Raw genomic sequence first — 13,752 nt, forward strand, 5'->3', positions numbered from 1 at the left:
CTGGGTCCCAGAGACAGCCAGAGGTAAAGGGAGACTGGATGGGTGAGCAACATCCAAGGAGAGAAAAAAGGAGGAGGAAGGAGAGAAGGAGAAAAAAAAGAAATGTTTATACTGCTTAGGTTACATCAAATGACAGCTGCTTTACAGTTCAGTGCATAACTGAGTAGAAATCCTTTTGGTGAGAAGAGACAAGTGCAGATTCTGTCCCACGGCACATTGTCGGTGATGAAATATAGAGACTTTGCAGTTGCATTACAAGTCTCTTGCAACCACAGCAGGTGCCATCTTGAAAGCATCCTTAAGAAGAGGCCTCATGCAAAAAGACCTGAAAAGATAGCGGTAGTCTGAGTCTAGGTCAGTTCATTGAAGTGTCTTCAAATTAATGTTATGTTCTATCCTACCTTGCATTTGGTTATCTGTACAGCATTGTGCTTCGGTTCGTATATGGCCATCATATGGCTTGGCCTGTAGAAAGGGTGGCTAACATAAGATTGTGTGGGTTGATCTGTAGTGTTGGTGAGAGCCAACAAACAAACTATTTTTAAGAGTAGAATTTGCAGCACTAGTCAAAGTCGCAGTCAGAGCAGATAGCCCTAGTGCTGGCAAAAAACAAATGAAGTTCTCTACTGCTACTTTTTCAAGTTCTTTATGTACTTACTCTGTACTGATATGGATAGATTTTTACTTCTGGGCTTGCTGTAGATGTACAAGCCCTAATCCGCTCACTGCTGAGATTGTTCAAATGCTACAAAACTGTATGCATGAATCAGTTTGCTCCACAAGTCTTCCAAATGAAACAACAAAATACCTTGTTTGTAAATGCCCTTTAGAACAACACACAGAAGTGTTTTCTGATCTGACCTGACTTTGCTCATATTTTCAAATTTGAATTGAATCTCTAAAATCTCAGAAAGTCAAACAAAGGCCAGGAATGTAGATTTGATAGTGTACTTTTCTAACTCATCATGCAGGCACATTTGATTCCCTACTGGCAGCATATTTTGTCAACCCTCCATGTGTTTGTAATACAATAAGGAAGTGCTACAGGCATTAAATAATAGATTAATATTTTATCAAAAAGCTTAGAAGCCGCCAGAATCCAGGTATGGTTGTAACCCCAGAGCTCAGTGTGATAGAGCACATGGTGTTCCATTCTCCACACTTGATTTACTGCTGTGACTGGTTTAAAAGAAAGACAATAGGATTGGTGCTATTGATAATTAGTTTTTAATGTGCCACACTCATCATGTCCAATTTCATGCCCCTTAGGCAGCTGATCACAGATTTAATCAACACATTATTGCTTTCTATACTTAAACTGACTGGAGGGAGGGCTTCTCTGTGTACGTGTGTGTGTGTGTGTGTGTGTGTTATTTTGCTGGTAGGAGTGTGAAGGGGACAGAGCGTCAGCGTGTGTTTGTGTGATCGTGGATCGAGCGAGAGACGTTGTCAGCATGTGCATTCATCCCAGCAACGTCCTTCTTTGATAGACATTGAATATGTGTTCCAGGCCATTAACCAAGAGCTACGTTTGAAGATGACGCGCTTGTGTTTCTAGCGAAGAGGAGAGTGTCCAGGCCTCCCTCACCTGATGAATACAGATGAAAGAAAGGCTGTTCATTTTTTAGACCACTTTCATGACACCTGGGACTTTTTAGTTAGTTAGTTGTTTTTTTTGTTACTGTCGAGGTTAGCTCATTTTTTAAAACATGTATTTGGTTGCTGCAGACTATTATACAAATGCTCAGTGTTTCAGTGGTGGGACCAAATCAAATTCATAGTTGTTAAAGGTCCTGTTCCATTGCAGCATATCAGTATGTTCTTTAGATGCACTAGTTGTGTGTATTATGCAATAAAAGATCTCTACTATATGTTTTTTCTTTTGTCTAGGAATAGCGATTTTGTTCAGTTGGTTTGTCTGTCCATTCGTCTCCGTCCTTAGTCCAAAACAAGACAATCCAACAACTACTGTCATGCAATTTGATGTACAAGATGCACAAGATGATTCCTAATGATTTTGGTGATATCTGACCTTTTGTCTAGCACTGCAGTCAAAATATCCTTTGGACCAACATTTTCGTCAAATGAACCTTTCTATTTAAAGTCTGCACTGGGGTTTTAGATTTTTGTTTTGTTACTTGTGTAAGAAATTGCTGTATACCCAAAGTGCGTAGATATGGTTTCAGAAGTGAAGGGACTAGTTGAACTTACTTTGAGTCCGTGGGTCATCAGCCACTTATACAATAAAGTTATGATGACCTACTGACTAACATAATATGTTATGGAGTAAGAAATTATGTGTTAATGTGTGTGTCACTCTCTAACCTTACAGAACATAGACTTACAAATAGTTAATTTTGAACATGTTTTCAGCAGTAACCAACTATTAGCTCTATAGAGCAGTGTCCTTTACTGTGTTTTCTTTTATTTATGGTTCAATTTGTTGTCTCTTTAGAGTATACTATAGTAATTTCATTGATTTAAGCCTTAAAAGATAAGACCAGTTTAATACAACTTGGGTCATATTTTTGTATTTTCTCTCTGTATATACAGTATGTCTGTATTTTATCTGTATGTATGTCTGTATATGTGTACCATCATTACAACAAAATCTGACAGGGCATGAAACAAGACAAAGTTAGATTGTCTGACAGGTTGTAAATAAGCCAACAGTTTAGCCTAAAATACTTTATTTGGAGGTAAAACCCAAAGTGAGTGCACCACAAAATGTATATTCTGAAAGAAATGATGGCCAACGATACAATTTAAAAAAAAAACAAAAAAAACAAAACAAAAAAAAACCAAAACATTTTGCTGATAATGACTATTTTTAACTCCAATCATTTACACTTTTGTGCTTGACTGCTGCTGGTTTTGTGCCTGATAAGAACTTCACAAGTTGGTCTTGACCACTGCTCACTACAAGGAGACTATAATATGTTGTCAGGCTAGAGAGCGAGTATAGAAAAAGAGGAAGAGGCAGAAAATAAGACAACTGGAGCCAGAAAGAGTAGAGGCTGTGTTTATCTTGAACTACTTAGCTCCCTGGCTGTGAGTCAAATGTAGAGAGAGACATTGGGAGGTAGTGGAGGCCTTCATTAAATGCAGCTCAGGTCCTGGTGAAACCCTGGTTAATGTCCCTATCATCTCTGGAGTGGTCCAGCATCTAGCTCTCTGTCCAAATGACTCATGTTTAATGCATCTCTGCAGTCCTTGTCATTTAACCTCACCTCTGGAGGTTGTAGGTCAGGGTGGGATAGCAAAGGCTCCCACAAGACCCATAAGGGGCAAAGAGACCATGCAGTTATTCTTCACCCGCTCTCCATTTACTTAATATGGGCATAGCTGCTCCATGTCTTGCCTATTGCTGTGTAATCTCCCCAAAGCAAACCCCCTAACCCCATCACACTGCACAAACCTGAATTTGAGGGTGGTCTGGGTTGACTGTGTGGCTCTCTGAAGCACTTTGTTACTCTGTCTCCCGTGTGCTACTGCTGAATGCTTAAGCAGGGGACAAGTGATGTTATGCTGGGAGACTTTATGACTTGGCAGTTTACTCTTTAGGTGAGCACTTCAGTTTATAGCTTTGGAAAATGTTTTTCAGGTGAGATTAAAGGCTATCAAACTCCATCCACCTTAATGTTTTGTTGGAACTGCCAGAGATTTTCTAAGATTGTATTCAAATCGTATGAATTTGAATTTGTCATGCAGTTTGAAAATAAATGCAGTAACTTGGAAATGGATGTAATTTCAATGTACAATGTGGTCAGATGAACTGTTGTGCGACCTAGTCTGTTAGAAGCATATTGAGACCTTAAAGCTTGCAAAGACATATGTCCAGGGATTTGGGAAAAGCAAATTAGCAACGATTCAACAAGATACATCGTTACCATAAATGGGGCTGTGTAACAGGATGTAAAAGAGCTTAAATTGTACTCTTTGTTTCACTTTATCTTCACCCTGCATTTTCCTGATTTTCCCTGCTTACATGCAAAGACTGCCTCCCTCTCACTCCTCTTCTCCCTCACTTACACACACCCACTCAATCTCTGCCTCTCTTTCTTGCTCTGGATAATGGTAATTAGAATATCACCGTGATTGAAATTTGGCAAAAGTTGAAGAGGAAATAGGTTTTCTAATCAAAAGCTGCCTTGTAGCTGGAATCCTAATGCTTACTTGGCTGAAAAATGTTCTTCAACGATGGGGGCCTAAACGAATGCCAGACTGTATACTGAGGGCCAATGCTGCTCTTTCCCTGCAATGTTGTATTTTATACAGATGTCTCAGTTGAGCCTGTGTGTGTTTTGCTGTCTTTTGTATGATAGTACATCCAGAGACGGTGTTATTTTGTAGACTTTTGGCATGAAAATGGCCAACTAAACTGTTATTCACTGTTACTCTTATTCACTTTCTTGCACAGTGTTAGATTAGAAGATTGATACCACTCTCATGTCTGTTTGTTAGATATGAAGCTACAGTCAGCAACCTGTTAGCTTAATTTAGCGTAAAGAAAGGAAACAGCTAGCCTGGCTCTGTCCAACGGTAAAAAGAAATCCACCAAGCACCTCCAAAGCTCACAAGCTAACACGTTATATCTAGTTTGTTCAATTCATACAAAAATCCAAGTATTAAAGTGACAAGTTGTGGTTGTATGGGGGGTTATGTGCTCGACTTTCTTGGCTGGGAGCAGTGACTTCCTGGAGTCTCTGCTGGTTGCCTGGCAACCTCACACTGTTACCTATGGTGTCATTTCTGTGTTGATACAGTACATACATTTATTAACCTGACCTAACTCTGTTTCATTCCGCCAAACTATAAATTGAAGGTAATAGCAATATCATCAATATTAGGTGCGGCAGTTAAGAGTTTCGGTGTATCACTGTCTAAATGCTGTTTCTGAAAAATAATATTTCAGAAGATATGTGTAATTCTGTAGACTTGTGGCATGAAATTAGCCAAATATAGATAGCACAAGATATCATCTTCTCAGTACTTCCAATCCACAACATTTTGTTTTTAACCTAAAAAATAAATATGCTGATCAAAGCCTATTTGTAGCCAAATTAATTTGCCTTTGGAGTTAAAACCTTAAACTTCAACTGTCTGTTTCTCAAATCAGCTGCGGTCTTTTTATGATTTCTTTTTGAAGAGGGGAACAGCATGAATAACTTAGCATTCTTGCCTGGCTTCTCCTGTACTTTACAAGCATGCACCTCAATGCACTGGCAAATGGGGGCAATTAACTTTAAATGGGACTTTGAATGCTAACCTCCCTTTCTGTTTTTTTTTCCCCCCTCCCTTCTACCCTCCTCGATTATCCTTTTCCTCCAACGCAGGAGCTGCACAGTACCCAGGTAAGGCTTTTCCCATGTCTATTTTCCTTCTCCTCACCACATCCTCTCACCATATTCCAGCTTTCCAGCTTCTGTCTCGTTTCAAGACATCCTTCCTCTCAGCACCTAGTGTTTGTGTATTACGTATGACCTATCCGCAATCTTTCTCTATTTCAGTTTCTCTCATTCTCTCTCATATTTAGATTTCTGTCTGCCTCCCCCTTGCATTTTCAACAGTCCATTTCTTTCAAATCTCATGCTGCTGTCATTGCTGCTGACTGATACATCTTCAGTTGCATACCGATGTTCTAAATAGTGCTAGCTGTAGCATCCAGTGTACACTGCAGTTAACCAGATAGTGCTAAGACAGAACTCAATGATCTGAACTGTTTTATTCCAAAACAAAACAGCATTTTCTCAAAATGACAAAACTTTGAATGAAACCCTTTGTAAGTAATAATAATGGATTTTCCTGTTTAGGATTTCTCTGTTTGCACACACAGTGTGTACAGGTTCTTAGCTCTGACTGCATCTATGTAGCAGACTTGTTGCTACTGATAAAGCTATTTGTTTAAACCAATTATGTTATTGAATTAATAAGTCATTATTATGTATATTTCACTGCTTTGGTATTGCTTTTCATTGCTTCATCATTTTAATTAGCTATTAAGTACTAAATATTTCACAGGTTTCATTCTTGAGATATGAATGTTTCCTTTTAAATCAATATTTTAATGTTTGTAATAAACCTCTCATTCATTTAGAACATACCACTGAACTATTGTTTAAGTCATTTTCAGTAGTGAAACAAGGACGTGCAAGAGTTTTTGGCTGTTGACAACCAATGACAGCCAAGTTTCTTTTCAGAATCAGAATCAGAAATACTTTATTGATAGTACATCCAGAGACAGTGTTAAACTGGGGTGGGGAAACTCTTTTGTTAAAGCAGCTCACCTTTACGTCAGTGCACACAGGAATAGAACTACTTGCAAAAAATATAATACACTATAATACTGGTCAGAAAATAAATTAAGTACCAAGTGGGTATAAGTATAAAATAAAATAAGTGTTAAGTACAAAGTGGGTTTACCAGTTGATGATAATAATATGGTATAAGGTAAATAGTGCATGAACTGTTGAGTTAAGTGTAGCTTATTAAGATTATAATGAGACAGAGGATATTGCACAGCAGTAATAGAGGTATGAGTAATATCAATATCAATAAATAGTTAAATTTTAAACTAAAATATTGCACAGGAGTATTACACAGAATATTGCACAATTATGTCAAGTATTGCAGAGATGTAATGATCAATGTCCAGTTTAATGACTTAAGGTCATATAGACTAACACTTAGAGGGAGGGGTTAAAGACTTTGATGGCCACAGGCAGGAATGACTTCCTGTGGCGCTCTGTGGTGCTTTTTGGGGGGATGAGTCTTCCGCTGAAGGTGCTCCTTTGTTTGACTAGCACGTCATGGAGTGGGTGGGAGACGCTGTCCAAGATGGCATGTAGTTTGACCAGCATCCTCCTCTCTGACACCACCACCAGAGAGTCCAGCTCCACCCCCCACAATGTCACTGGCCTTACGGATCAGTTTGTTGAATCTGTTGGCATCCGCTACCCTCAACCTGCTACCCCAGCATGCTACAGCATACAGGATAGCACTGGCCACCACAGACTCATAAAACATCCTCAGCATTGTCCGACAGATGTTGAAGGACTTCAGCCTCCTCAGAAAATAGAGGCGGCTCTGGCCCTTCCTGTAAACAGCTTGAGTGTTCTTAGCCCAGTCCAGTTTATTGTCCATGTGTACTCCCAGGTACTTGTAATCCTCTACCATGTCCACACTGACCCCCTGGATGGAAACCGGGGTCACTGGTGCCTTGGCCCTTCGTACATCCACAACCAGCTCCTTTGTCGCATTGAGCTGCAGATGGTTCTGCTCACACCATGAGACAAAGTTCCCCGTCACAGCCCTGTACTCAGTCTCATCACCACCGCTGATACATCCCACCACAGCAGAGTCATCAGAAAACTTCTGAAGGTGGCAGGACTCTGTGTGGTAGCTGAAGTCCATGGTGTAGATGGTGAAGAGGAAGGGAGAGAGGACAGTCCCCTGAGGGACACACAGTGCTGCAGGTGCACGTGCTGTGGACTGCCAGTCAGGTAGTCCACAATTCAGGACATGAGGGGGGCATCCACCTGCATCGCTGCTAGCTTCTCACCCAGCAGGGCTGGCCGGATGGTGTTGAAAGCACTGGAGAAGTCAAAAAACATGATCCTCACCGTGCTTGCCGGCTTGTCCAGGTGGGTGTGGATGCGGTTCAGCAGGAAGATGATGGCGTCCTCAACTCCCAGCCGGGGCTGGTAGGCAAACCGAAGGGGAGCCCTCACCACCTCCCTATTGCCATCAGCCCTCCTCTTGGCATTCAGGATGTCTTTAATATCCTTCGTTACCCACGGTTTGTTATTTGGATAACAATGGACCATCTTATTTGGGACATTGCAGTCCACACAGAAGTTAATGTAGCCAGTAATGCACTCAGTGAGCCCATCAATGTCCTCTCCATGAGGCTCACAGAGTGCATCCCAGTTTGTCATCTCAAAACATTCCTGCAGGGTCTCATAGGCCTCCTCTGACAATCTCCTCACTGTCCTTGTAGTCATTCATTTTGACATTCTACTCTGCATGTTGGACTTGCAGCAGTTTTTTCATTGTGTTGCTCACAGTGTCAATGCACTTACTGAAATGTGTCATGGTTCCTGTCAAACTCAAAAAAGGTCATAAAGCAGTGAACAATCTAGGCAGCAGTTCTTTTTGGACCACCCATTCTAAGAGAAATAGACATGCTGTGAAATGAGAGTATGTGCCTGTTGATCTGTCTTTCTTTTGTAGCCAGTGGTAGCTCTAGCAACGAAAACCCATCCATGTGTTAACAGCTCCTCTGTACGTTCAAACCGCTGCATGTGCTGTACAAACAAATGATCACACAAGTCACCCACGGCCATTGCTTATCATTCATAAACAATGGCCAGTTCAAAAACTAATCTGTTCCTCTGAGTTTGTCATTTCAACAGAAATACTAATACTAATTCATTCCAGTCACTATACTTGGCTGTTCTTTTGATCGCTGTAAAACTACTGTCAATTAAACTCAAAACTGCCAGAATTTTGCACTTTGAAACATCTGTGCAGGAAGTGTTGAGTATCATTAACATTAGCTTAACAGTGATCAAAACAAATTGAAAAGTGGAAGCTACTGAAATTAACCAGTGAGTGACAACATGATCTGTTTCTGTTAAAAAGAGACACTCAGAGGAACTCTGATAACTGTTGTTATACTGATGGAATTAGTGCTGTGGAAATACATTATACAAAATTTATCAGGAAACAGGTAAACATGAAGGAATAAAAAATGTATAAAAAAAACATTATTTGCCTGGGCACAATGTGCTTCCATAGGTACCCTTACAAGAAAAAAAAATGTATGCTGTAAATCAAGTCATGTTGCCTCTCTAGCTGCCTTCACTCCCCCTCTCCCCTGCCTCTCCTCTACCAAGCCTTTTAATCCAATTAGCAGTGCCAGCGACAGTTATTTATATGTACATGAATTAGAATTGAACAGTAAGAGATCCTCCCTTGCGGCTGATTGGACGGAGCCCAGTCCTTCACAGGCCTGTTCTCGGTCACAAACCTATGCTGCTGCCACCAAGCAGTGGTGGTCTCTGCAACTGATTGCCAACAAAGCAGCACAGAAACTCATACCAACATGCACTGCCAATGACAATCATCTCATCTGACTTTAATGTGAAAACCAAATCAGTGCACACTTTTTATCCTCAGCAATGAAATACTTAAAATATAGTTTCATCTCCTCAATGTTATCTTTTCTAAAACTGTGAAGACTAAAGAAGCATTCAAATTGAGACACTCATATAAGATGTCTTCTCAGTGTTCAGGTTCATCTTAGATCTATGTTTCTGTTGTATTCTATTGCGTTGGACTGAAATAGTAGATGTGCCAAATGAGTATCTAAGCAAGCCAAATATGGCTCTCTTACCCTTTTGAAATGTTTGCCAATGATTGCAGTGCTTCAGAGGGATAGAAAAAGTCATGTCGCAATATTGGCAGCATAACCGATTAAAGGTTTTAAATACAGTATGTTTGAAAATAATTTTTAGAAATTTTTTATTGATGCCCTTTTTTGTCCTGTCGCACAGACGTTAATATTTACAGTTGTTAGTCTGCAAAGTCACTTGCAAAATTATACACTTAAAGTTAATTATGAGGCAATTAAAGAACTTGATAAAAGTTCCAGACAGCATCTTTTGGCTTAAATAAATAGAAATTAACCCAAGGATTGCATTAGCTTTTGATTAATCTTCATTTGTTCTCACTTTGGAATAAATGCTCTCCATGTTTGAAAAGTGTTTCATACATATACAATAAACAAAACTGAAATAAAAAGTAATAAAAATAACAAGATAGAAATCACATGTAACAGAATCAAAAATAAAAACAACAAAAACTCAGTATTTCCCAGGTCTGTATTTACTTTATGAATCTGTAGCCAAAGACAGTCTTGAATGCGTGTGATGAGCTCCAGACCTCCATCGATGACGTGAAGTAAATCAAAAGCGCATTTACAATTATTAATAAACAACACATGAGTCACAAATGAGTATATGAATCAAGAAAATAATGAACACATTAATTGCTAATGAAAAAAGTTGCACAGGGCCCCCTACCAGGTTATTCTGGCCTTGCCCATATGTTTTTGGTTAACTTTAGATCTGGGGACTGTGGAGGCCATAGCATATGATTCTCATAATTTTCATGCTCATCAACCCATTCAGTGAGCCCTCGTGCCATAATGGAAGCATCTACATTCATTATGTTTATGTTTGTTAATTGCGAAACCATCTACAAGCAATTGAGTCAAACGCAGTGGATGAAAACAAGACTGATCAGATCATTCTCCAGAAACAAAGTGCAAGACTGTTATGATAACATTCATTAACAAAGAAACCACAGAAAATGTACTTTATCCCACCTTAAACCATCTGGCCAGAATAATACTATATTATTAACATTATTATTACTAGTAGTAGTAGTACTATCAATTAAGGATTTAAGAAACTTGAAGAAGCATGACAATTTGGAAATGGGTTATTTTCTTACTTCACTGGAGTAAGCCAGTGCTGAAAATGGAGCATTTTTGAAAAGACCGGATAGCAAAATATTTCTTGTTGTCAAAGGTCACAGTGCTTCCTTAGTTGACCTGCCACTACAGACAAGACTTCTCTTCTCCTGCGTGGGTGACTTGTGTGTTTGTTCTGTATGCCAATCAATAGAATGGAAGACAAGAGGATGGAGCTGGGCTGAGGGACGCAGCAGTTAAACACAAGGAGTCTTATCCATGTGTGCACAGAGAGAGGCTCCTTAAAGGCACACAAACAAATGCATTTATGTGTGTGCACTCACTCATACACACACACACACACACACACACACACACAGCGGGTACAGCTCAGATTAATTACTAAATAAATCACACGCATACAATGTTTGCTTGTCATCCTGTGTGCTTTTCTTTTATAACACAGGTTCAATTTCCCAAGCTACTGAAGCTCTATCAGCGTTTCCTCAGAATATGTATTCAGCAAGGTCATCTCTCACTGCACCAAGAAAATTTCCCAACCACAGGATGTGTCTTTGCTATTGCAATGTCAATAGTCCCCAGTCCAATGCACTGCAATCTACATTTGTCAATACATGAGCTGCTTAGAGCTATGCTGTGAGCTGAGGATGCAGCTTGTTCATTAAATACACCTTGTTTTGACTCCTGTTGACTCAGGTTATAACTGGATGAATTCTGAATCTTATTCAAGCTCTCATGTAGTGAAATAGATAAATAAATAATAATTACTGTGGATAAAACTGGTCAAGGTCAAAGTTTATACTGTTTGCCAGTTATTTATTTAGCAAGCCAAAAATGTATTATTGAAATCTTCCAACTAGATTCTACCACTGCCTCTTTATTATGACAGGAAGAAGCAAGTGAAGACAATTAATAAAATCTAGAACATGAGGAAACTGCTTGCTATAAAAAAATTACGATTGAAATTAGACTTTATAGGGGGCAGAGAGGTTGGACTCCCTGTTCTTATCTGTAGTGAGGGGATGCACAGAGCTCAGTAAAAGCTTTCATGTCGGCAGCTCCATCTGCTCGGGATGAACTACAAACACAAAGTTAGACGACATTATGGGGGTGCAAGAGGGCAAGTGCAATTATTTTAAGGCATATTTTTATTTATTTGTTAATACATGTTGTCACTCATAAGGCTGACGTTATTTTATACTTCTCTTGTTGTCAACAAATTCCATAAAAATACAAAAACCAACATGTGTTAGTCCGTCTCTGAATACTTTCCATCTTCCCGACCCTGTTTGTGGTATTTAAAGATGTAAATCTTCAGAAACAGGTCATAAATATAGAGTTTCATTTTTAAAAATACGTACAAACTGTTTCCTAAAACAGTGGGGCGCATAAGTGTTTAAAGTTCCTCAAACTGGAGTAAATAGTGTTCTTGTTGGGCACTTTTTCCAGCGTTGGTTTAACCCAAATTTGGTGCTCTAGTGATTATTTACTAAAACTGGATGGTGTATATAGGATTGACAGGATTGAAATAAACTACAGTGTGGATCGTAGAAAAGGTTTCAGTCGTAGTCATTGCAGGACACTGTTTTCAGAATCAAGACGTTTCGGCTCCCATCCGGAAGTCATTCTCAATATAAATTAAGAATGACTTCCAGATGGGAGCCGAAACGTCTTGATTCTGAAAACAGTGTCCAGATGACTACGACTGTAACCTTTTCTACGATAGAACACTCCTGGACGAATGAGGGACTACACCGTCCTACAGTGTGGATGTTCATGGTAATGAAGGAACATGTCACCCAGTGCAACGGTGTAGCTCATTGGTGTGTTTTTGGAGACAATGGAGGGCTATGGAACAGCAGAATAACATATCAGGCTTAGGTTACACAGACAACACTTAGAGACACTTAGATCAGTTCATTGTTGGTTTAGTCTTTTCATAGAAAATGTTGATAAGAAAAATATAGAATATCAACAGCCTTATCCTTAAAAAAAGAAACTAAATTTACAAATTACTGGATGTTTCAGGTTACTGGACTCAAACCTATAGCATAGCTGCCAAAACAAGTAACCACTGGCAAATAATGGCTGTACATTTGAATTCATCTAAGAAGTAAAAGTAAGAATTAAGAATGACAACATAGAGTACGGCTTAAGATGCTTACACTCTCTTATTGCATCAACTCCAGTGTTTTAGACCTCGGCCCCCTCTGTGTCCTGCTTTACAGGCAGATTGGCTACACTCTTGGTTGTGATGTGATCTGGTTTACTGAGAGTGTAATAAAAACTAAATGGTTGAACTTGGACCACAGACACGTCCTGATCATTATGAAGAATGGCACAGCTGTTACAACTACTTTCTTTTCTAATGAATCTGCCATAATGCAGACAAGACATAATGACAGTGCTTGTTTAAAGTAATTATCTTTGACATTTCAAAATAAATAAACTTTTGTTTTGCTGCTCACTATCACTACCTGATGAGACAAACTAGTGATTTCAGTTCAATTAAGCCACATGTGGAAAGTGAAGAGGAACTTTTTTTTAGTTAGTTTTTTTGTATTTTAGTTTTATTTTGCGCAATTTCAAACACACACAAAAAAGATAACAAATAATATACAGTGCAGGGAGAAGGAGAAAACCCAGTGGGCTTATTTGAAGCCTCTACCTAAATAATGTTAAAATCTCACAAAGTTATTGAGAATACAAAATTAACATACAGAAAATAATATGACTACATAAAAGTGATGGCAAGCTAATAGTAACAAAATATATGTAATACCAACAACAACAATAATAACCATATTCGACGGTCATGACCTCATCACTGATACCAGGTTTACAATATAATCCATTGACATCCATACTTATGGAGTAATATTATTTGCAGTATATGAACATGGTAACTAAGCAGTGTTGCCTTGCTATAAATGGATCATAATGTGCAATGTGCATGCTTCTAACAAGAGAAAGTAAACAAGAGTACAGATTTTTCCTTGATGCCTTCTCAGGCTATGCTTGTGTCAAATGAAAAAGGAAGATGATTAATTATGCTTAAATTAAATCAGGTTATAGGGGTATATAATCATATTTTGGATAATTCAACTTCAGCCTGCTATTTACAGTATGGGGTAGTATTAAATATTCATTCTTTGATTAGCAAATGTAATAATATGTCATTTCTCAACAGAGGGTCGCACTCAGTCATTTTATGATGATTAAATTATTTGTCTTAATTAAATCATCATTAAATA

General features: G+C 38.9%; 1 protein-coding gene across 6 annotated transcripts in view; it reads left to right on the forward strand.

Moving 5' to 3' along the window:
- Nucleotides 1-13,752, forward strand: part of cadm1a (cell adhesion molecule 1a) — a 368,288-nt gene that overhangs the window by 248,996 nt on the left and 105,540 nt on the right. For 5 of the 6 annotated variants that reach the window (XM_044221784.1, XM_044221786.1, XM_044221788.1 and 2 more), the window contains exon 2: nt 5,337-5,354. The exons of the other annotated variant lie outside the window; for it this stretch is intronic. In XM_044221784.1, the coding sequence (XP_044077719.1) occupies nt 5,337-5,354 (18 nt within the window). The remainder of the gene's footprint in view (nt 1-5,336; nt 5,355-13,752) is intronic. 6 annotated transcript variants of the gene reach the window in all.

This window comes from Siniperca chuatsi, linkage group LG14 (genome assembly GCF_020085105.1).
Source record: "Siniperca chuatsi isolate FFG_IHB_CAS linkage group LG14, ASM2008510v1, whole genome shotgun sequence".
Classification (NCBI taxonomy): Eukaryota; Metazoa; Chordata; class Actinopteri; order Centrarchiformes; family Sinipercidae; genus Siniperca; species Siniperca chuatsi.